Source organism: Lutra lutra, chromosome 4 (genome assembly GCF_902655055.1).
Source record: "Lutra lutra chromosome 4, mLutLut1.2, whole genome shotgun sequence".
Lineage (NCBI taxonomy): Eukaryota > Metazoa > Chordata > Mammalia > Carnivora > Mustelidae > Lutra > Lutra lutra.
In genome coordinates this window covers 167,257,680-167,280,193 of record NC_062281.1, presented here as the reverse complement: position 1 = coordinate 167,280,193, position 22,514 = coordinate 167,257,680, and the positions used below count along the sequence as shown (strand labels likewise).

General features: G+C 50.9%; 1 protein-coding gene across 4 annotated transcripts in view; it reads left to right on the top strand.

Annotated features, from left to right (window-relative positions):
* Positions 1-22,114, top strand: part of BMP8A (bone morphogenetic protein 8a) — a 42,701-nt gene extending 20,587 nt beyond the window's left edge. Inside the window, exons 4-8 of one of the 4 annotated variants that reach the window (XR_007126670.1) lie at positions 2,473-2,667; positions 3,471-3,550; positions 4,119-4,229; positions 11,209-12,722; positions 22,104-22,114. Coding sequence is in view for 3 of the 4 variants with exons in the window: in XM_047726237.1 (XP_047582193.1) it covers positions 2,473-2,667; positions 3,471-3,550; positions 4,119-4,229; positions 11,209-11,358 (536 nt within the window). In the remaining variant the exon portion in view is untranslated. The other 3 variants (XM_047726237.1, XM_047726239.1, XM_047726238.1) reach the window with 3 other exon arrangements.
* Positions 22,115-22,514: the final 400 nt, after the last annotated feature.

The window sequence follows — 22,514 nt, the reverse complement described above, 5'->3', positions numbered from 1 at the left end:
GCCGAAGGGGAAAGGCCACAATGTGGCCCACGCTCTCACGCATGCTGCACACACCTGTCAAGTGCAAAGGGGCCTGCCAGCACCCTCACAAGTCAGGGATAGAGGCGGGGACCCTGGGCCCCAGAGGCTCCCACCTCTGCCTTTCTAGAAGGCAGCCTTCCAGTGCCGGGCAGCCTAGGGCATCACCAGCTAGATAGCTCAGGCCTTCCCTGCAACCCATTCTCTGCCCCCAGGAAACCCCAAGAAGATCCTTGATCAGACGGGCACACAAGGAAAGTGAATAGTGAACACAGCCTCAGATGAGATTGCCCTCCCTGGCTCCTCGGTAGGCATTTCTCTCCAGGGAACAGGGACAGGACAGCGGCACCCGCAGGGGTGGAGTGCTGCCCAACGCAGGGTCATGGAGTTCCACTCCAGTGCCATGCTGACGACAGTCACCCTCCTGCTCCCATCCACTCTGGGCTCCTCGTGGCCTCTGGCATTGCCCCTCTGCTCACAGGCCTAGTATGTGTCTCGTGGCTCCGTGTCCTTGTGTTTCTGCTGCTTCCTCGTGGCTGACTTGCTGTGACCCAAACTCTTCCAAATGGCTTCTCTCTGGGCTCCTTCCAGGGTCAGCTCCTGCTGCTGATGACCTCCTGTCCAGCACGATTGTTCCCAAGTGAGCCTCTAATGGGTCCAGGACATTTGTGTGTGGCAGGTGATGTCATAGGTCAGAGTTCAGTCTTGGGATTGATTCATTGTTCAGTCAACTTGGCCCAAGGACATGGGCCTACAGCACAGCTATTGAAGGGCTGACCTTTACCAGCTGAGCAGGACTGTGGGTGGGAAAGGCAGTGCCCTTGACCTGTGGTGTATCCCAGCGACTCATAATAGACCCACTAATGGAGCAAACATAGGTATTTGTACATGTGGACATCTGTATACTGTATGATGATAAACGCATGTGTTTCTATACAAATGTGTGTGTGTGTCAGGGTGGCCACATCGAGGGGACAGGGACACGGAAGGGGAACAGTTGGCTCTGCATGTTATGAAGCATAAAACTGAGTTAATAATCCTCTCCTGTTGTTTAAGAAAATTCCAAAGGGAGAGAAAATGAAGGGGTCTGTGGCACTCTCGTCTTCACAGTGGAAGCCAGGAAATAACTGACATGTTTAAAGTGAAGCTAATATCTAAATATTATGGTGTATTTTCTCAAAGGATTTTATACATTTGAAATGCTCATTGTGGAGACATTTAAACAGCAGTGAACGTGTTTCTGTGAAAAAGTTGAAAAAAATATAGATACTCATGGTCACCATTGTGTAAAACTTCAATTGACATGGAAATATTCCAGAAATATGAAAATGCTGTGTTGTAGTGTGGAGAGATTTCAGAGGGATTTTTTTTTTTTTTCTCAAAGGTTACTTTACAGTTGCTATTGTATTACTTTGACAATTAAAAAATCAGGAGGCAGGGAGCCTGGTGGCTCAGTCAGTTGAGCAGCCTGGCTAACTCTTGGTTTTGGTCAGGTCATGATCTCAAGGTCATGGGATCAAGCCCTGCCCGGGAGTCAGCTTGAAATTCTTTCTCCCTTGTCCTCTGCCCCTCCCCAACCAAAATAAATAAATAAATCTTTAAAAAATCAGGAGGTCCTTTGGAAATACAAAGAGGTACAAGAAGTTAGTTTTATTGGTAGAGTCACCATTTCCAAGGATCATGTCTGTGTTTCTTAAGACAATCTCATCTTTAAGCAGCTTTGGAGCCAAATCCCATTTTCACGGGCATCCCTCTACCTAGCCAGAGGCCCCCGTATTTCGCTGCCCACAGTCTTTTCTCTCTTTTTTGACCCTCAAACCTGGGGTTATCTCCTTAAGTGAATAAGATCTTGGGGTCTGGAATTAGACGTGGGCTGAACCCCCAGCTCTGGGACTTTGGCTTGATGTCGCTGCCCTGCTGCCTCCAGTGTCCTATTTGTGGGCATCAGGGGACACTTAAGGCCCTGCTCTTGGGAGCAGCAGGCAGAACAAGCCCTCGCTATGTCCTGGCAGCTGCTCCCATCTGCTGGGACACAATCCATCGAATCCTCCGAAAGTATGGGGTGGGCGGGAGAACTCTGGCTTGGAGCTCTCAGACGGCTGTGGGAACCACGGTTCTGTGCTCCCCTGGTGGTGTGGCTCCAAAGTTTCTCCGTGAAGCATGTGGTCCATGTTACTGTGGAGACACACAGGGTCACAAGTGGGAGTCGCTCAAACCAGTAAAGGGCTTCACAGATGGCAATGTTGATCACTGTCACAAATGACGACCCTGTGTTGGCAAGGCCCCCCTCCCCTGTCTTCCTTGGACCATCTCCCTTGGGTCTCCAGATGAGGAAACTGAGGCCCTCCACCTCCGTGGGCCAGGGCCCGTGCAGGCTCTAGTGGAAGGGTCCCCGCTGTCCCCCGTGCCGGCCCTGCCCGTGAGTGACCGCCCTCTCTCCTATCTCCATCCCAGGGCACAGCGTGGATCCTGGCCTGGCTGGTCTGCTGGGGCAACGGGCACCGCGCTCCAAGCAGCCTTTCCTGGTCACTTTTTTCAGGGCGAACCCCAGTCCCATCCGAGCCCCTCGGGCAGCCAGGCCCCTGAAGAGGAGGCTGCTGAAGAAAACCAATGAGCTGCCACATGCAAACAGACTCCCAGGGATTTTTGGTGAGGTCCAGGACGGGCCTTGGGCTGGGCCCCAGAACAGCTCCAAGGGACAAAACCCTCCAGGCCCCCTGTAGGTTCAAGCCTGTGCTCACCCTCTAGCACTTTCCCGACACGCTCCTTTGCCTCATGTGCCCTAAAGTCCAGCTACTGCCCTCCCTGTCCCTGCCACCCAGAAGCGCCTTCTCAGACCTCCCCTGGCTCACCAGGGCTTTTTCCAGAAGTCTCTGTCAGCACCAGGTGCCCCTTCCTCCAGGCACTGGTGGCTCTCAGGTCTCCCCTGGGGACCCTGAGGACCCACAGTTGTTTATGTGAAGGTCTCCCCACCAGACCGAGTCCCTCAGGATCGGGGTGGGCCTGCTTTGCCCTCCTGCCCTCCTTTCCTCCACGGGGAGTCAGCCCTTTGGCCTCCATGGAGCCACTCAACCCGGTTGAATGGGTGTGGCAGGAGTGGTGGGGGTAGGTCAGGAGGTGTCTCTGCAGATGAGGAGCCGCCTGATGGCCCAGGGTCCCCTGCCCTGTGCTTTGGCGCCTCAGGGGCCACAGGTTGGAAGTCAAAGGAGGCTGGGCTCAGTGCAGGGTTACTCCGTAGCTATCAGGAGCCACCTGGAGCCATGGAAGTTTCTCGAGCTGGGTCAGGGCACCAGCAGAGCTGCAGGATGGGCTTTATGACACCACATGCCTTAGTTCCACTTCATTCATTTATTCAACAAATATGCCCAGTGGGGTGTCCCCGCCCTGGGAGCCCCCGGGGTTAGCTGCATGAGCAGGAACCCCAGAAAAGACCTGTGCTTCTGTCCCTGCAGACGATGTTCACGGCACCCACGGTCGGCAGGTTTGTCGGCGGCATGAGCTCTACGTCAGCTTCCAGGACCTCGGCTGGCTGGTAATTTCTGACTCTCCTCGTTCTTCTTAAAGACAGTCCCCACCCCAAGATCCTAAGTGTAGCTCCAGGAGGAGGTAGAATTATGGGTGATTTTCATTTTCTCATGCATTAGGTTCTTCTGTGTTTTTTAGAAGGGAAAATGTCTTACTTTTATCGTGAGAGGTGCTTTTTGGTAAAAACCATGAAAAGAGGGATAGTTTGAATCCTCAGCTCTAACAGGTCAGATCTGCAACAGGGAAACGGAGGCCGTGGTGGGCAGTGCGCCTGCGCACCTGCTGGGACTGCAGCTCTAGGAGGCGTGGGCGGTGGGGGCAGGCGGGAAGGACAAGGTCTGGACTGACTGCACATGAAGGGGACAGAGCTGTGCCCAGCCTCACCTGCTGAGAGTCTCCTGGTAGTGTCCAGCCTCTTAGGGGAGGCTGTCTTCGGGACCCTGGGGTTGGCTGACTGGCCTGGGGCTGGGGGATGGGTTTGGGGCAGCCCCAAGCTGTCCTGTGCCGGGTGCTAGATTCAGGAGCTCAGGAGGGGGCATCTGGATGGGACTCACCTTCTCCCCTTACACCCCCAGGACTGGGTCATTGCCCCCCAAGGCTACTCAGCCTATTACTGTGAGGGCGAGTGCTCGTTCCCACTGGATTCGTGCATGAACGCCACCAACCACGCCATCCTGCAGTCCCTGGTCAGTACTGCGTCTGTCTGGTCCGGCTCCCGGGGAGGGGGGTTGGCACAGCCGGGTGAATGGAAGCCTCTGCCAGGGGGTCAGGGGGCTCTCTCTGCCCAGAACCTTCCCTGCACACATGAGCAATGAAGGCCCGCGCCTAGAGGGAAACAGGTGCCTATATGGCCGTGCTGGCCGTGTAGACGCCTGTGTACCTCAACCTGCATATACCTGACTTACCCTGACTGCTCGTGCACACCAACCTCTGTGCACTGCACACACGTGTGGGGACTCCACAGACAGTATGTGGGTACCCAGATTTACAAGACATGCTTGCTCATGGTCAGACACACGGCACCTGCGTAACAGACGTGCATCCCTCCTGGGGCCCATGTGCTCTGAACACACACATCACCGTGTGCACGAGTGTGCTCACCCTGGGACACAGGTATATGTGGGGTGAGTGATGTGCATGTGCGCTCAGCTGCCTGCTGCATGTGTGTGCAGGGAGGGATGCAGGTGTGCCTCGCTGAGCTGCTGGGCTCCGACCTCCCCTGTTCACTGCCCCGAAGGCGCTTTTTCCCTTTGTGCTTTCCACAGACGATATGGCTTTGGGTGCTGTGGCCGGGGTACCTTCACAAGCTGAAAAATCTATTGAAATGATTATATGGTTTTATCCCTTTCTCTTATTGATGTATCAGATTGACTGCTTTGTGAATATTGAACAACCGTCACATCCAGGGAGTAGATTCCGCTCAATCATCGTGAATGATTTTTTTAATGTATTGTTGGACTTAGGGTGCTAATATTTTGTTGAGGATTTTGCATCTATGTTCATCAGCAATATTGGCCTATAGTTCTCTTTACTCGTGGTATCTTTTTCTGGTTTTGGGATCAGGGTAATGTCGGCCTTGTAGAATGAATTTGGATGTTTTCCTTCTACTCTTCTTTTTGGGACAGTTTGAGAATAGGTGTAATCCCTTTCTAAATTTTTGGTAGAATTCACCAGTGAAGCCATCTGGTCTTGGACTTTTGTTTCTTGGGTGTTTTGTGATTACTGATTCAATTTCATTGCTGGTAATTGCTCTGTTCAACTTTTCTATTTCTTCCTGCTTCAGTTTTCATAGTTTGTATGTTTCTAGGAATTTATTCATTTCTTATAGGTTGTCCAATTTGTTAGCATATAATTTTCATAATATCCTTTTATGATCTTTTACATTTCCGTAGTGTTATTACTCCTCTTTCACTTCTGATTTTGAGTCTGCTCCCTCTTCTTTTTTTTTTTTTTTTTTTGAGTCTGGCTAAATGTTTATTAATTTTATTGATCTTTTCAAAGAACTAGTTCCTGGTTTCCTTGACCTGATCTATTGTTTTGTTTTGTTAAGTAAGTAATCTCTGCACCCAAAATGGGGTTCAAACTCACAGACCCAAGATCTAGAGTCACATGCTCCACCAACTGTGCCAGCCAGGTGCCCTGGTCTCTTTCAATTCTATTTTGTTTACTTCTGCTGTAGTCCTTATTATTTCTTTCCTTCTGCTGGTTTTGTTTGTTCTTTCCATAACTCCTTTAGGTGTAAGATTAGGTTATTTGAGATTTTTGTTTGTTTTTTGAGGTAGGACTATATTGCTATAAACTTCCCTCTTAAGACAGATTTTGCTGCATCCCAAAGATCTGGGACAATTGTGCTTTCATTTTTCATTTGTTTCCATGTATTTCTTAAATTTCCTCTTCGATTTGTTGGTTGACACATTCATTATTTGATAGCATGTTATTTAACCGCCATATATTTGAGCTCCTTCCAGACTCTCTTGGGATGGGTTTCTAGTTTCATAGTGTTATGGTTAGAAGATACCTGGTATGACTTCAATCTTTTGTAATTTGTTGAGACTACTTTTGTGGCCTAATGTTATCTACTCTGGAAAATGTTCCCTATGTACTTATAAAGAATGTGTATGAATGCAATGTTCTGAATAGATGTTAAAACCAACTGGTCAAATGTGTCATTCAAAGACCGTTTTCTTGTTCACTTTGTTCAGATGATCTATCCATTAATGTGACTGGGGTGTTAAAGTCCCTGATATTACTGTATTATCATCAGTTACTTCATGTTTGTTATTTACTGCTTTATGTATTTGAGTGCTTCCATGTTGGGTGTATAAATATTTATAATTGTTATATCTTCCTTTTTAAAGATTTTATTTTATTTATTAGAGAGGGAGCATGAGTAGGGAAGGGGGCAGAGGAAGGAGATTCCCCACTGAGCAGGGAGCCCAATGCGGGGCTCAATCCCAGATCCCTGGAATCATGACCTGAGCTGAAGGTAGAGGCTTAACTGACCAAGCCACCCAGGTGCCCCCCGCCGCTTTTAACAATTGTTATATCTTGTTGGATTGTTCCATTTATGATTATATAGTGTCATCCTTTATTTATTTATTTTTTAAAGATTTTATTTATTTACTTGACAGAGATCACAAGTAGGCAGAGAGGCAGGCAGAGAGAGAGGAAGGGAGGCAGGCTCCCCACGGAGCAGAGAGCCTGATGTGGGACTCCATTCAGGACCCTGGGATCACGACCCGAGCCAAAGGCAGAGGCCTTAGCCCACTGAGCCACCAAGGCGCCCCACAGCCTTTCTTTTAAAGTCTATTTTGTCGCATATGAGTATTGGTGTCCTGGCTTTGTTTTCGTGTCTGTTTGCATGACTGCTTCTCCATCCCTTTACTTTCAGTCTGTGTCTTTAGACAGCAGGTGTCTGTAGATCTGAAATGAGTCTCTTATGTAGGCAGCATACAGATGGGTTTGGTTTGGTTTTGCATCAATTCCATCACCCAGTCTTTTGATTGGAGCACTTAGTCCATTTACATTCAAAGTAATTACTGATGGGGATGTATGTATTACCATTTTGTTACTTCTGTTTTGGTTGTTTTTGTAGTTCTTCTCTGCTCCTTTCTTCCTTTGCTCTCTTATGACTAGTTGGCTTTTTTTAGTGACATATTTGGATACCTTTTCCTTTAATTTTTGCACATCTGTTACTGGGTTTTGATTTGCGGTTATCATTAGGTTTGTACATAACATTTTCTGCATAGAACAGTCTATATTAAATTGATGGTTGTTTAAGATGAGCCCATTCTTTACAACCCCACCCTCGTCATTTAGGTATATGTTGTCCTGCTTTACATCCTTTTATTTTCTGAGTCCCTTGACTGATTTTTATAAACATACTTATTTTTACTGCTTTTGTGCTGCTTTTCTTAATTTTAGAGTCTTTTCTGTCCACTCAAAAAGTCTTAACACTTCTTATAGGGCTGGCTTAGTGCTCATGAATTACTTTAACTTTTGTTTTCTGGGAAGCTCTTTATCTGTCCTTCTATTTGGAATGGTAGCTTTGCCGGACAGAATATTATTCCTGGCTGCAGAATTTTTCCTTTCAACACTTCAAAGAGATCATGGCACTCCTTTCTGGCTTGCAATGTTTCTGCTGAAAACTCAGCTGATAACCTTATAGGGTTTCCCTTGTATGTGACTGTTTTTCTCTCTCTTTCTCTCTCTCTCTTGTTGCTTTAAAAAATTCTCCTTATCACTGCTTTTTGCCATTTTAATTACTATGGGTCTTGGTGTAGCCCTCCTTGGGTTGATTTTGTTCGGGGATTCTCAGTACCTCCTGAATCTGGATTTCTGTTTCTTCCTTCCACTTCTTCAGCTGTTATTTCCTCAAATAAATATTCTGCCTCCTTTTCTCTCCTCGTTCTGGGATCCCTATAATGCAGATGTTATATGCTTGATGGTGTTGCTGAGTTCCCAAAGTCCACTCTCATTTTGCATATTTGTCCCCTCATCTAGTGAACATGATTACTTTCCATTACGCTGTGCTCCAGGTCCCTGAGTCATTCTCTGAGCCCTCTGGCCTACTATTTATTCTATCTGGCGTGTGTGTTTTAAAAGTCATTTGTTGTGTCCCTCATCTCTGATTGGTCCTCTTTTATCTCTTTGTTAGGAGTCTCACTGATATTCTCTACTCTTTGCAAGTACGGGATCATTTTGATCACTATTTTAAATTCTCTATCAGGTATATCATTTACCTGTTTTCCTTAGGTCTCTTGCTTTGGTTTTGTCCTATTCTTTCATTCGGAATGTTTATCTCCTTATTTTGTCTAACTTTCTGTGTCTGTTTCTCTGTGTTAGGAAGGTCAGCTATGTCTCCTGCTCTTACAAGTAGTGGCCTTCTGAAGAAGAGGTCCCGTAGTGTCCTATAACAGTGTCCCCTATTCACTGGAAGCTGATGCCTCACAGGGTATCTCTTATATGTGTTGCATACAGCCTGCTGTTGTGGCTGAGCCACTTTTTCTTTCAGTCCGGTTGTCCGTGATGGCTCTCTCTGCCTGTTGTGGGTAGTGTTTGGTCCCTGTGGCGGTGGAGGGCCAGTCTGGGGCCACGGCAGGCTTGAGTGGAGTCACACCAGGCATTTGTGAAATGCAGCAGCACCAAACCGCAGGGTGTTTTCCTGTGTTGTCCCCTGAGCAGCTTTTGTTGGTGTGTGGGGCCTATAATAAGACCCCCTGTCTGTCCCCAGTCACCTGCTGGGGCACAGCCTGACTGGTGCGTGTAGTCATCTTTCCCTGGGGCAGGAGTCTCTGAGGGTCCTGTGGGGCTGTGTGCACACCACCGTGCTTACGTGCTTGAATGGGCTCCAGCAAGACTACTGGAGAGGGTGGGTTGGCCACACTCATGGGGGGTGGGCTACACAGTGTTTGCTGGGGGGGGTTGTGCTGGTGCTCTGTAGGAAGCGAGGCCAGCCAAAGCTCGGGGGGCTGGTGGGAGCAAGGTTTGTGCAACCACCCTCTCTCTGCAGGAGGGGACCCGCAGTGCTGGAACTGAGGCGGGCATGGCTGCAGGGGCGGGGTGGCAACGTAGGTGGGGGTATTGTGGGGTTCCCACAGGCTGTGTATTTATGCTGGGGGACGGGAGGGAAAGGGTGCTTGTCCACTCCTTTGTTCCCAAAGGAGTCCCCCAACATCTCTGTGCCTGGGGTCACACTCAGGGGTAAACAGCTTTCCCTCCCCTATGGTCCAAGGTTTCTTCCAGCTGCTGCTTCTGTGTTGGATCTCTGTGGGCCATCTGTCCCACTGTCTCCGTAGGTGGGGACTCCGTTTCCTCCGGCCTTCCCAGAACCAGGCTGCTGATTTTTCAAATTCCAGGATTCAAGTCCTGATGGTTTTAAGAACTCATGAAATTCAACTCCTCTGGTTTCCAAAGCCCAATGTTATAGGGATTTGCCTTCCCCACGCAGCTCCTTATTAGTGTTTCTGTCCACTCTCTCAGACAGCTGCAGGCCTGGGGAGCTTCCTGCTGCGCTTCTGCCCATCCTGCTCTCTTCCATGTGGCCTCTTCTCTGCCTCTGGTTGCGGAGTTTGTTCTGGTCCTTTGGTCATTTTCTGCCTTACTTACAGGGATGTGTCATCTAGCTGTATGTGCAGGATGGGGTGAGCTCGGGTCCTCCCACTTTGCCATCTTCTACCAACTCTGCCATTCCTAAGTGCTTTAAGTGTTCTTGATTCTAGGGTTGAGATTTCTTTCTAGAATGTTTACCTAGAATCCCAGTTCCTGGTATCCCCAAGCCTATTTGTCTAGTGAGAGGTGGTTGAAGGTGAGGCCCCCAGGGGAGAGAAGCTGTGCTTCACTGACCGGGGCTTCGGCTCTGCAGTTGCCCTGCCTTCCTTGCGTCAAGTGGGATGGATGTGCTGCCCCCAGCCCCCAGAAGCCACTTTCCGGGAGGAGCTCAGGGGTGATGAGACCTGTGAGTCCCCGGGCTGTCCTTGATGCACGTGCTTCATGCTCCTCCTGGCTCCTGGGCGCCTGCAGCTCCCAAGTCAGGATGGCTAGGTGGGCTCGGGCTGCAGGAAGGTGTTGGGTGGCCAGGAAGGTGACGCTGGAAGTGGTCAGGGGCCGACTCACAGGGCCTTGGGGTCCCACTTAAGGTGCCAGGTGGGTGGACTTAATCCTACGTAAACTGAGAAGCTGGTGCAGGGGGTTAGCAATGAAGTCTCCCGAGCTGACTTACTCTAGAAGCGTTGCTCTGGCGGCAGTGTGCAGGTGGGCGGGATCAAGGGCGGGGCAGGCAGGGAGCGGGCTGGGGCCCCTGTGGTCCCCTGACAAGGGCTGGGGCAGGGCCGCTGTTCAGAGTAGGTTGGGGTGGGGGTGAACCCTGGGGTCTGCAGGTGAATCCAGGAATAGGAGGCCTTGTCTGGGGACAGAGTTGTTGTTGGAGTGGAGGGCCTGCTTTGTTGTGCTTTCCCATGGGTCCTGTTTGCCTGCTGGCATGTTTCCCGTCTCCCTAGCCCATCCCACCACTGCTCAGGAGAACTGTTTTTGGGAGGCCTGAGGCCACTCCCTCAGGCAGGCTCTTTGCTGGCAGTCAGGCTGTTAGGAGGGTCACAGGTTCCCACACCTGGTCCCCGTCCTGCCGCTGAGAGCCACGTGACTTGGCACCACGCGCGGCCTCCACACGCTCGGTCTCCATCTGCCCAGAACAGGAGCTGCCTTGGAGGTCATTGTCAGGGCTGGGAAGTGCTTTGAGGAGTAAGAGCGCTGGACACTCCGGGGGTGGACCAAGGATTCTGGGCTTTGTTTGGTTCTGGGAATGTTCACTGGCCCACATTTGGGAGGGGAGACAGACGGCAAACAGCTAATGGGGACAAGAGATAATGCAGACACATCATGAAAGCACAGAGAGAGGAGCAGAGGGGTCCCCGGAGGGCTCCTGGGCACACCATGTGCTGGGGTGTCCTGTCTGAAGGGAGTGGGTGGGCCCTAAGGGCAGCGGGCCAGGGCAGGGGTGCAGGGGGACGGAGTGGGGTGGGTCCCCGCATGAGCACCTGCCTGCACTGCAGGCAGAGGACGGAGCAGTGGAGGGTGAGTGGCCAGAGACTCTGGGGCCTGCGAGGGCGGGGGTGCCGGGGCAGGGCCGCCATGTTCACGCCTCTGCCTGCCCCCCGCTCCGGCCAGGTGCACCTGATGAAGCCAGATGCAGTCCCCAAGGCGTGCTGCGCCCCCACCAAGCTGAGCGCCACCTCCGTGCTCTACTACGACAGCAGCAACAATGTCATCCTGCGCAAGCACCGCAACATGGTGGTCCGGGCCTGCGGCTGCCACTGAGGCCAGTGCCTGCCACAGGGGGCCCCCACCCAGGACAGGCCCCTCTCCAGAGCCAGGAAACCCTCCAGGACTATCACTGCTCAGGTGGGGTGGCAGGGAGGGCCCGCCACACTCCTGCCACAGCCTGCCAGGGTCTCCCCAGACCCCTCTGCTCCTTCCCCTGGGCTTTATGGCAGATGGGCCGGCACAGCTCTGACAGGCCTGATGCACTCAGCAGCCCCAGACACACAGACCACACTGGGTTCCAGTTGGAAGTCCTGCCTTAGGACGCATGCTGGGCCACCCCAGCCCAGACTGGCTGGCCCAGGCCCATCTGAGGGGCATCTGGAGTGTGAGGATGGCTGGCTGGGCTCTGAGCAGGGCGGGGGTGTCTTCCCCTTTCCAGGCAGCACACTGGGCATTTCCAGAGCACGCACTCGCCTTCAGGACCGTGTATTACTGGGCTCCGAACTTGGCCCACTAGCAGTTAGCACATTAGAAACAGAACAAGCCGGATGGGCCTTGTACTAAGACAGAAGCCAACAGGGATGATTTATGGCATGTCTTCCCCTTCTGGGGGGAAGAGGTGACCACCGCCCGCAGACGTGGATAACCTTGGGGGCGTCCAGTTCCCTCCACCTTTTCTATGTGAGGCTCTGCACTAAGACAAAGTTAGCTCTCAAGAAGTGACGACAGTGGCCGCAGTGGGAGGTACAGGCTGGGAGACCATGGCGCTCAGGCCCCTGCTCCTCAGCTCCTCACCCACGGCCAACGTCAGTAAGCAGCCCGGGTGGATTTTCCAGTGACCTCGACTGGCCTCAGAACCCTCGGCACAGAACTCCGGACACCCAGCAGCTTGAGCTCGGGTCCCCCTTCTGCCACACTAAGGAGCAACCATTTCACCCACAGATGGTACCTGGGCCACCGCAGGACGGGCCCGGGGCCAGGGTGGGAACTGTCTGGTAGAATCCAGGGCTTAAGAACAGGCTGTTCACCAGTCTGCACCACCCTTGCACCCAGGAGCGCCTTCTTATTTCTCGAGACCTGTGAGCCAAAGAAAAGGCCCCTGTCCCAGGGGAGTGACAGGCAGTAATGTGGCTGGCCCCGGGTGGGGAGGTTCCCGGAAACCACTGTTCTCCTCGGAGCAGCTGCCACAGGCAGCTGGGCTGTTTATTTGATTTCTGACTTGCTAAGCCTGTAATTTACCTGCTGGCGCAGAGAGAGTCCAGCTGCCCAAACCCTAAAATACCGTGTCATCAAAAGCAGCTCGTGGGCCCGCCCCACCCCACAGACACAGCCCAGCCGAGGTGTAGGCCCCCATGTGCCCAAGGATGAGTCCCTCAGGAGTCGCTCCGCACCCCAAGGAGGGGCCTGGGCCAGCAGGTGTGGACGCTGGGGCCCTGCTGCAGGACAGTGGCCCCTCCACAGGGACGGGGAGGGGAGTCTGGAGCGAGCGCAGAGGGAGACCCTCCCTCTGTACACCGAGGGTGCACCCAGACTATCTGTGAGGTGGACAGTTCCCTAGTAGCAGGGGGCTTTGACCTCAGGCTGGCAGGGATTGGAGCACAAAGTGGCTGGAGTGTCAGGAGACCCACCCATATTCTGGTTCCAACTCAGCCACTGACCTGTTTGCTATCCGGACAAGGCCCCTTCCAGATTCAAGCTTCAGTTTCTCTTCTGTGACATGGGGACACAGGACTCCTTCCTCAGCCTGAAACCCTGACCTTCCCTTCTCTTCCATGGCCCAGACATAGCTTGAGTCTAGCTGCCACAGGATGTGAAACCTGCCATCTGGGGACCTTAGTTAATGGCTCTCTCCTCCCAACATCAAGGGGAGTAGAGGTTTGGAGACTTTGGACAAATGTCAGTATTTGGTCTCTTCAGTGCCTAGCACATAACCTGGCATGCTCTGGAAAGCTTATAAAATGAATGCTTTAAAGGTGCAGACTGCCTTGGCCACTGGGTATGCCAAGCAGGCACATCAGTACCATGATCTGAGTCCTTTTCTGTACAATCAAGCCAAAAGTAGACTGGTCATGGCCTTTCTGACAGACTTCTAGAACCTCCAGCCATCCAGGCAGCCACCAAATGGAAACCAAACAAAAAAGGCATCAGAGAACAATGGATGCAAAGTCAGTAAAGGGACAGCCATCTTGTTTACATGGTTGCCCCGGCAGCCCAGGCTTCCTTCAAGGCTGCACATTAGAAGCCTAAGGCTGGTCAGCTCAGGCCCACTGACAGCAAAGGAATGCTTCCAGGAAGAAAGGCCAGAGGAATAGCCAAGTTTGGAGCCCTTAGTGTGTGTGTTGGGGGGGACGCTGCTCTGTGTGCCTCCCCCCGCCCCAGTACATCTCCAGCGTCAAAGCACGGCCCTGGCCGGATGCCAGCCCATCAGGCAAAGCCCTGTTCTTGGGTCTTTCTCAAGGGACGTGGGTAACATGCTTCAAGAAATGCCCAGAACTGCACAGGAAAGGGGGCTGTGAATAAGGCAGGGTGGGTTTTGGAACCAGGAGACCTGGCATGGAATCCTGGCTCTGCCTCTTGTTAAACTGACCAAATTCTGTAATGTCTGAGGTAGAGGATTTTTCCCTCTGAATGGGGTATCGGTTCTGCCCTTACAAGGCCATCAGGGGCAGATCAGGTGGGATCTGGTGCGTCCACGAAAGCACTCGGCACGGCGTCTGCATGGTGCCCAGTGACCAGCATCTGCCAGAGGTCTTAGTTTGAATGAATGTGTGTATCTGGGCCTCCCCTACTGGCCTTGCTGTTAACACCTGCTCCTCCCAGAATATGTCCAGGAGATGCTGTGTTCACTTTAAAGCTGCACTTTTCCTAAAAAATCTAAATGTGGTCCTATCTCAGGAGGAGGTAGGGACTCGCACAGTCCCCTGCCTGCGGAAGTCCCAGCCTGCAGGGACAAACAGGGACTCACAGTGAGCCATGCGGCTCGGCATCTCTGCTGAGGACACGGCTGTTGTGTCCCCACCCCCTCCTGACATCCAGCAACCACCTGCGACCTCCAGGAAGCTGAAGCGGGGGTGTTCTGGAATTTCTCTTCTTACTGGGAAGGCTTGAGCAAGCACTTGGTTCTTTAAAAAAATTTTTTTTTTTCCTCGCTGAAGAAAATATTATGTGTGCACCAGGGAAATTTTTGAAAATAAAAAGCAGAATACAAATACACATAATCCCAGCACACAGAGCTAAGCATTGTTAATAATCCCTTCCAGTCTTTTTCCTTGACACACACATGTCTGTCTTTATATAGAATATATGGATATTTTGCAAAGTTAGGATCATATTCTATGCACTACTTGATCTGATTTACTCAATCTATGATATATTTAGAAAATTTGTTATTAAATCTTCTTTGAAAACATAACTTGCAGCATCCTATACCTTGACCTCTACCCCAGTTCTGTCACAGTTCTTCCCCTGGAGGCAGGTGTGGGGCACCCACGACCCTGCTCTCGGGAGCCCTGGCCCCGGCCCAGCCGGGTGCTCAGGTCACCAGCCAGGAACCGCGGGACCCTGCATCTCACCACCTGCGGGGGGAGGTTATGGGTGGACCCCTGTGGTGGGGAAGCCCTCGCACAACACAGAGAGTGCGGCTGCCACCCTGTGGTTCCCGGTCCGCCAGCTTCCTAGACAGGCTGTCCCTGCTGGTCCTGCCTTCCCAGGGCGACCAGGGAAGCAAAGTAAGGGACCCAGCCCTCCCACTTCCCAGGTTCACAGGGTTGTGACGGGTTCTCCTTCCTGGGGCTTCAGGCCAGCCTGCTCCCCTTCCCCACATGCCCTCTGAGAGCCAGCCTTGTTGAGGACTTGGCAGACCTCTCTCCTCTCGCAGGCGTCACACCAGCCCCGAGCAGCTGCCATTATCCTGGCCTCACCGCTGCCTGTCCTGACAGCCATGACTGAGCGGCGGTGAGAGGGAGGCCTGGGTTAGGTCCCTGCTGGGAATCCTGCAGGTCGAGATCCCAGCCACAGGGGTGGGCCCCAGCCCACCCAAAAGCAGAGGCCAAGGTTGGCCTAGGATGCCAGAGACGGGGCTAGCAGCATCCCCTCCCCCACAGGAGCTGGCCTGGGGTCACAAGCCAGCGGGCTTCTCTCCTCCCTTCCAGGCTCAACCTGACTTTTAACCCAAAATGAGAGCCAGCCCTGCCCAGTGGTACCTGAGCGTCGAGCCTTATCTAGAGCCCCTGGCCGGCAGCAGGGGAGCGGGCGGCAGCCCTGGACATTGTTTCTGGTGACCGATGGGACATGCTGGGAGGTGGCCCGGCTGCCAAACACTGGTGTAGGCAGCGTGGTGTGCCACGCTACAAGCTGTGGCGCCAGACTTCGATTTCCACTGGTTTGGGGTCCGGGGGTGGGAAGCATCTCTGGCTGACTCCCCAGCACCAGGCACACGGCTGGCAGGAGGCCTCCGGGCCTTCTCAGTGCGACAGTGCCGACCATCGGGTCAGTGACTAAACGGGTGGCCTGGTGCCCATCACACTCACGGCCACGTGTAAGGGCGCCAGTGGAGCCTAGCTCAGCTACCTTGCTGGCCCGGGAGCAGGGGACAGGAGGACCGAGGCCCTCGTGCACCAGCTCTGACCTCGGCTGCCTGCGGGGGTCGGACAAAGGTGGGAGACGGCGGGGGAGGGTCCCTGGCCTGTCCCAGGAAGATGGTCCAGTCACAGCTGCAACCTCTGCAAACTCCTGGGACCTGGCTGGCGGGCAGCGGCACAAAAGCTAGGACTTATGTTATGGGAAGCGATGCCCTCAGAGGGGTGTGCGTGCACACTGCTGACAGCCCCTCGAGCAGGCAGCTCAGAATCTAGGACAACACCATGTGGATCCCTTAGTTTTTTGCTCAATGGACAGTCAAGGAAATGGTGAGCAGAGCTGCTCAAATCATTTTAGATTGGTTTGTGCTTTCATTTCTACTTTGTAACCCCGGTGTAGCTCACAGTCTAGCCCCTCAAAAGGTAACTGTGGATTCGTCTCAGGAACGCAAAACTGGTTTAACATCCAAAAAGCAATACAATACAGCACCTTAACAGAATAAAGTACAAAAGACACAATCCTCTCCATAGACACGGAAAAGGCACGTTATAAAACCAACACCTTCTCATGATAAACACTCAACAAACAAGGAATAGAAGGGAACTTCCTCAGTCCGATAAAGAGCACCTACAGAAAACCCCCACATGGTGAAGACCAGGTATTTCCCCCCTTAAAGGCAGGGATAAGACCAAGATGTCTGCCCTCACCACTCCCATTCAACATTGTACTAAAGGTTCTAGTCAGGGGAAATGGCAACAAAATGAAGTGAAATTTGCAGAGGACATGATCTGGTATACAGAAAATCCTAAGGAATTCACTAGAAAACTATTAGGACTAATAAATTCAGCAAGGTTGCAGAATACGAGATCAATATACAAAAATCAATTTCTACACTCTAGCAATGAACAATCTGAAAATGAAATCAAGAAAACAGTTCCAGGGGTGCCTGGGTGGCTCAGTCAGTTAAGCATCTGCCTTTGGCTCAGATCATGGTTCCAGGGTGCTAAGATCGAGCCCCATGTCGGGATTCCTACTCAGCGGGGAGCCTCCTTCTCCCTCTCTGCCTGTCACTCTCCCTGCTTGTGTTATCTCACTCTCTGTCAAATAAATAAATAAAATCTCTAAAAAAAGAAATAACTCCATTTCCAATAATAGCAAAAAAATAAAAACTTAGGAATAAATTCAACACCCGCGCTTCTGCCCTCTGCTGGCCCCGCAAAATGTCTGGGTCCCTGACCTTGCGAGATCCCTGCCTCCTTCTCCACATTCTTTGTCCCTTGTAGGCCAAGGGTAGGCTGGCTTTGCCCAATAAAGAGGTTTCCTGGAAAAAAAAAAAAAAAAAAAAACAGAAGAAAACAAAAGAAAAAGTGTAGGCTTATACTCTGATAACTATAAAATATTACTGAAAGAGGTGAAAGGAGACCTAAACAAATGGAAAGACCCCCATGTATGGACTGGAAAACTTAATACTGTTAAGATGGCAACACTTTCCAAACTGATCTATAGATGCAGTGCAACCTCTATCAAAATCCCAGCTGGATTTTTTTGCAGAAATTGACAAGTTATTCCCAAAATTCATGTGGAAATGCTAGAGACCTAGAATAGGCAAAACAATCTGAAAAAAAGAACAAAATCGTGGAGGACTCACACTTGCCAAATTCAAAATGTACTATGGAGCTGGAGGATACATGACAGCATGGGACTGGCATGGGACAGATCTAGAGATCAACGAGACAGAATAGAAAGGCCAGAAATAAAACCCAGGGATGGTTTTATTGGCATCAACAGGGACGCCAAGACATTTAAACAGGAAAAGAACAGCCTTTTCAACAGATGATGCTGCAACAACTGGGCATCCACATGCAAAAGAAGGAAATGAGACCTCTTTTCTCACACTATAACACAAAAATTAACTCAAAATGGATCAAAGCCCTAAATGTAAGAGCTAAGCCATAAAACTCTTAAAAGAAAATATAGGAGTAAATCTTCATAATCTTAGGTTAGGCAAAACTTTCTTAAGTTTCTTAAGATGTCAAAAATAGGGGCGCCTGGGTGGCTCAGTGGGTTAAGCCGCTGCCTTCGGCTCAGGTCATGATCTCAGAGTCCTGGGATTGAGCCCCGCATCGGGCTCTCTGCTCAGCAGGGAGCCTGCTTCCTCCTCTCTCTCTGCCTGACTCTCTGCCTGCTTGTGACCTCTCTGTCAAATAAATAAATAAAATCTTTAAAAAAAAAAAAGATGTCAAAAATATACTGATGGAAGAAAAAAATAGATAAATTGGACTTCAGCAGAATTAAAACATTTGTGCTTCAAAGCACACTGTAAAGAAAGAAGACAACATCCCACGGAATGACAGAGAACACTTGCAAATCATGTATCTGATAAAAGACCTCTACCTAGAATATTCAAAGAATTCTCGCAATTCAATAATAAAAAATGGGTGAGGGGTGCCTGGGTGGCTCAGGGTTGGTTAAAGCCTCTGCCTTCAGCTCAGGTCATGGTCCCGGGGTCCTGGGATGGAGTCCCGCATTGGGCTCTCTTCACAGTGGGGAGCCTGCTTCCTCCTCTCTGCCTATCTCTCTGCCTACTTGTGATCTCTGTCAAATAAATAAATAAAATCTTTAAAAAAGAAATGGGTGAAGGATCTGAACGGACACTTTCCCAGAGAAGATATACAAATGGTCAATAAACACATGAAAAGATACTCCATATCATTAGCCATCAAGGAAATGCAAAACAAAACCAGAGTGAGACTGCACTTCATACCATTAGGATAATACAAAGAGAATATAAAAGAGACAGTATTCGGGGCAGCGGGCATGTACAGAAAACCAGAAGCCCTCACAGGCTGCGGTGGGAATTCCAAATGGTGCAGCCACTTTGGAAAATGGTCCGGCAGTTCCTCAAAATATTAAAAAATGGTTATCATGTGGTCCAGCGTATCTGCCTGGGAGAAATGAAAACATGCGTCCACACAAAAACTTACACATGCGTGTTCACAGCAGCGTTATGATACCCGGGAGTATAAACACCACAAATGTCCATCCACTTAAGAATGGATAAACAAACTGTGGTATATCCATACACTGAATATTCATTGGCAATAAAAAAGAATTACGTACCAATACTGCTATTCCATAGATGGACTTTTTTGAAAACATTACGCCAAGTGGAAGCCAGCCACAAAAGGCCATATACTGTGTACTTCTATTTACATGACATGTCCGGAATAGGAAAAAAACCAGGAAGACAGACAGTAGACTAGTGTTTGCCTTGGGCTGGGGGACAACCCAGGGAATGCTAAAGGGTGTGAGGTTTCCTTTTGTTGAAAAATGTTCTCAAATTATTTGTGGTAATGACTGCATAACTATGAGTACAGTACAAACCACTGAGATGTATACTTTAAATGGGTGAACTGAATGGTATGTGAACTGCATCCCAGTAACACTCTTTAAAAAAAAAATCAGGCGCCTGGGTGGCTCAGTGGGTAAAGCCTCTGCCTTTAGCTCAGGTCATGATCCCGGGGTCCTGGAATTGAGCCCCACATCGGGCTCCCTGCTCAGCAGGGAGCCTGGCTCCCCCAGGCCCCCGCCACCCGCCTGCCTCTCTGCCTACTTGTGATCTCTCTCTGTCAAATAAATAAATAATATCTTAAAAAAAAAATCATGCTACAGAACAGCAAAGCCTAGTGGCACAGACACTTGCTCAGCAAATGGAAGCAAAAGACACAGTCACCTACATGCATGTGTGTCACACACAAACACACAGGTTACAATACCATAGAAGGCTTTAGGAGGAGGTAACATCTGAGTTTAAAAAGCCCAGGTTTGGCAGGGGCTGAGGGGAGCGGAGTCCACGGAGCTGTAAGTTCGTGGGTGTTAACGAGAAGCCCGCTCTCCATGGCTGGGCCTCGAGACGGCGTGCTCCCTTTGGATGGTGACCGTGTCCCCTTCCACTCTCAGTGCTGGTGGTGATCAGGGCTGACATGCAACAAATCAGCTCATGAACCTCCGCTTGAAATATTTAAGTATTTATTTACGCTGTTTAGAATACAGCAGTGATTAAGACAGTGTCCTCTCTTATGAGTCTCATGAGGCTAATATTAAATATATGAGGAAAACCAAAGCTGATGAGAAAGAAGGGATGACAGGAACACCCATTCTAGAGAGCAAGGGCAGGACAGGCCTCTCGCACAGGGGGCAAGGCACCTGAAGGAAGTGAGGGGTGAACCGTGTCCACGCCAAAGGAAGAATGTTCCAGGAGAGGAGGTGGCATGACCAAGGTCCTGAGGGGGAGTGAGCTGTGACATGAAGACTGCCATGGGGACAGAGGGCAGAGCAGCACATTTGGGGAGCTTGGGGTGGTGCCAGGCCCCAGGCCAGTGGGTCCCCCTGGATGCCACATGTGCGAAGCAGCCACGGGAGGGCTCTCGGCCGTGGAGTGACGGGAGCGGGTTTCTGTTCGGAAAGGATGCTCTCTGACTGCCTTGCACACCGATCCGGAAGGGAAGAGGCAGAATTGGAAACAGAGAGAAGTGTGAGGACCTGGTGCTCCCAGAGGGAGGGTGAAGAACAGGTGGACCAAAGAGCGAAAAGACACGTGTGGGGGGCGCCTGGGTGGCTCAGCAGGTTAAGCCTCTGCCTTCGGCCAGGGTTATGATCTCAGGGTCCTGGGATCGAGCCCCGCATCGGGCTCTCTGCTTGGCGGGAGGCCCGCTTCCCCACCTCTCTCTCTGCCTGCCTCTCTGCCTACTTGTGATCTCTCTGTCAAATAAATATTTAAAAAAAAAAAAAAGACACGTGGGTCTGACGTGTGTGGCGGAGGAGGGGGTCGAGGATGATGCTAAGCTGAGCAGGCAGCTAGGTGGGCAGCGGTGGCACGGACAGAGACAAGGAAGAGGGGAGGAAGCGTCTGACAGGGAAGCAGCAAGAGAGCCCGTGAGCTCTGAGACGCCCCATAGGGACCAGCATGGCTGATGGGAGGGCAGGAAGCCCTGGGACTGGAAGGGACGGGCGAGGGGGCTGGTTCTAAATAGGGTAAGACTGCCCCCTCGAGGCTACTTGGAAACTTCAAGGTTATGTTTTGGTTGTCAGTAATCCTGGGGTGATATTGGCATTAGGGGGAAGGGAGCAAGGAATCTAATTGTCTTGCAATGTCCCACGTAAGGAAGAATAAATCTTTTTCTTTTGCTTTTTTTTTTTTTTTTAAGTAGGCTCCCTGCCCAGCATAGAGCCTAACATGGGGCTTGAACTCATGACCCTGAGATCAAGACCTGAGCTGAGATCAAGAGTTGGACACTTAACTGACTGAGCTACCCAGGCGCCCTAAGGAAGAATTATTCTTAATCCTCTCAGACTTTCAAATGCCCTGAGAAACATTCATGTAGCAGAGAAAAATCTTAAGAACCTAACTCCATTTTAAATATAAATCCAAAGACTTATAGGGGCTCCTGGGGGACTCAGCTGGTTAAGTGGCCAACTCCTGGTTTTGGCTCAGGTCATGAACTCAGAGTCCTGGGATCAAGCCCTGCATTGGGTTTCACACCCAGTGGGGAGTCTGCTTAAGATTCCTTCTCCTGGGGCGCCTGGGTGGCTCAGTGGGTTAAAGCCTCTGCCTTCGGCTCAGGTCATGATCCCAGAGTTCTGGGATCGAGCCCTGCATCAGGCTCTCTGCTCGGCAGGGAGCCTGCTTCCTCCTCTCTCTGCCTGCCTCTGCCTACTTGTGATCTCTCTCTCTATCAAATAAATAAATAAAATGTTTAAAAAAAAAAAAGATTCCTTCTCCCTCTCTGTGTGCCCCACGACCCCCCCGCCCCACTCTGTCTAAAATAAATTTTAAAAATTTTTTAAAGATTTTATTTATCCATTCAAGAGAGTGAGCAAGTGGGAGAGCACAAGAGGGTGAAGAGAGGGGAGAGGCAAGGGAGAGGGAGAAGTGGACTCCCCACTGAGCAGCGAGCCTGATGCAGGACTCGATCCTAGGACCTTGGGACCACGACCCCAGCTGAAGGCAGATGCTTAACTGACTGAGCCATCCAGGCGCCCAATAAATAAATAAATCTTAAAAAAAGAAAAAACTTTATTTTTTGCATTGAATTTTTCCAGAAACAGACCTACCACATAAACTGAGGAAACATTTAATTATTTTCTTTTTTTCTTAAAGATTTTATTTATTTATTTGACAGAGAAAGGTCACAAGTAGGCAGAGAAGCGGGCAGAGAGAGGGGGAAGCAGGCTCCCCACTGAGCAGAGAGCCCAATGCAGGGCTCGATCTCAGGACCCCGAGATCATGACCTGAGCCAAAAGCAGAGGCTTAACCCACTAAGCCACTCAGGCGCCCCTAATTTTTTTATTTTGTTCAGAATTTTACCAAGAGATTTTCAGTTTCAGAAAATCACAGTACTGTGATCCTGCCAACAGATTACCCCTGTATCTGTCCGCCCTGCTCGCTGTGGCTCTAGGCAGAAGTGCATGTTTAAATATTTCACATGGGGCGCCTGGGTGGCTCAGTCATTAAGCGTCTGCCTTCAGCTCAGGTCATGATCTCAGCATCCTGGGATCGAGCCCCACATCAGGTTCCCTGCTCAGCGGGAAGCCTGTCTCTTCCTCTCCCGCTCCCCCCTGCCTATGTTCCC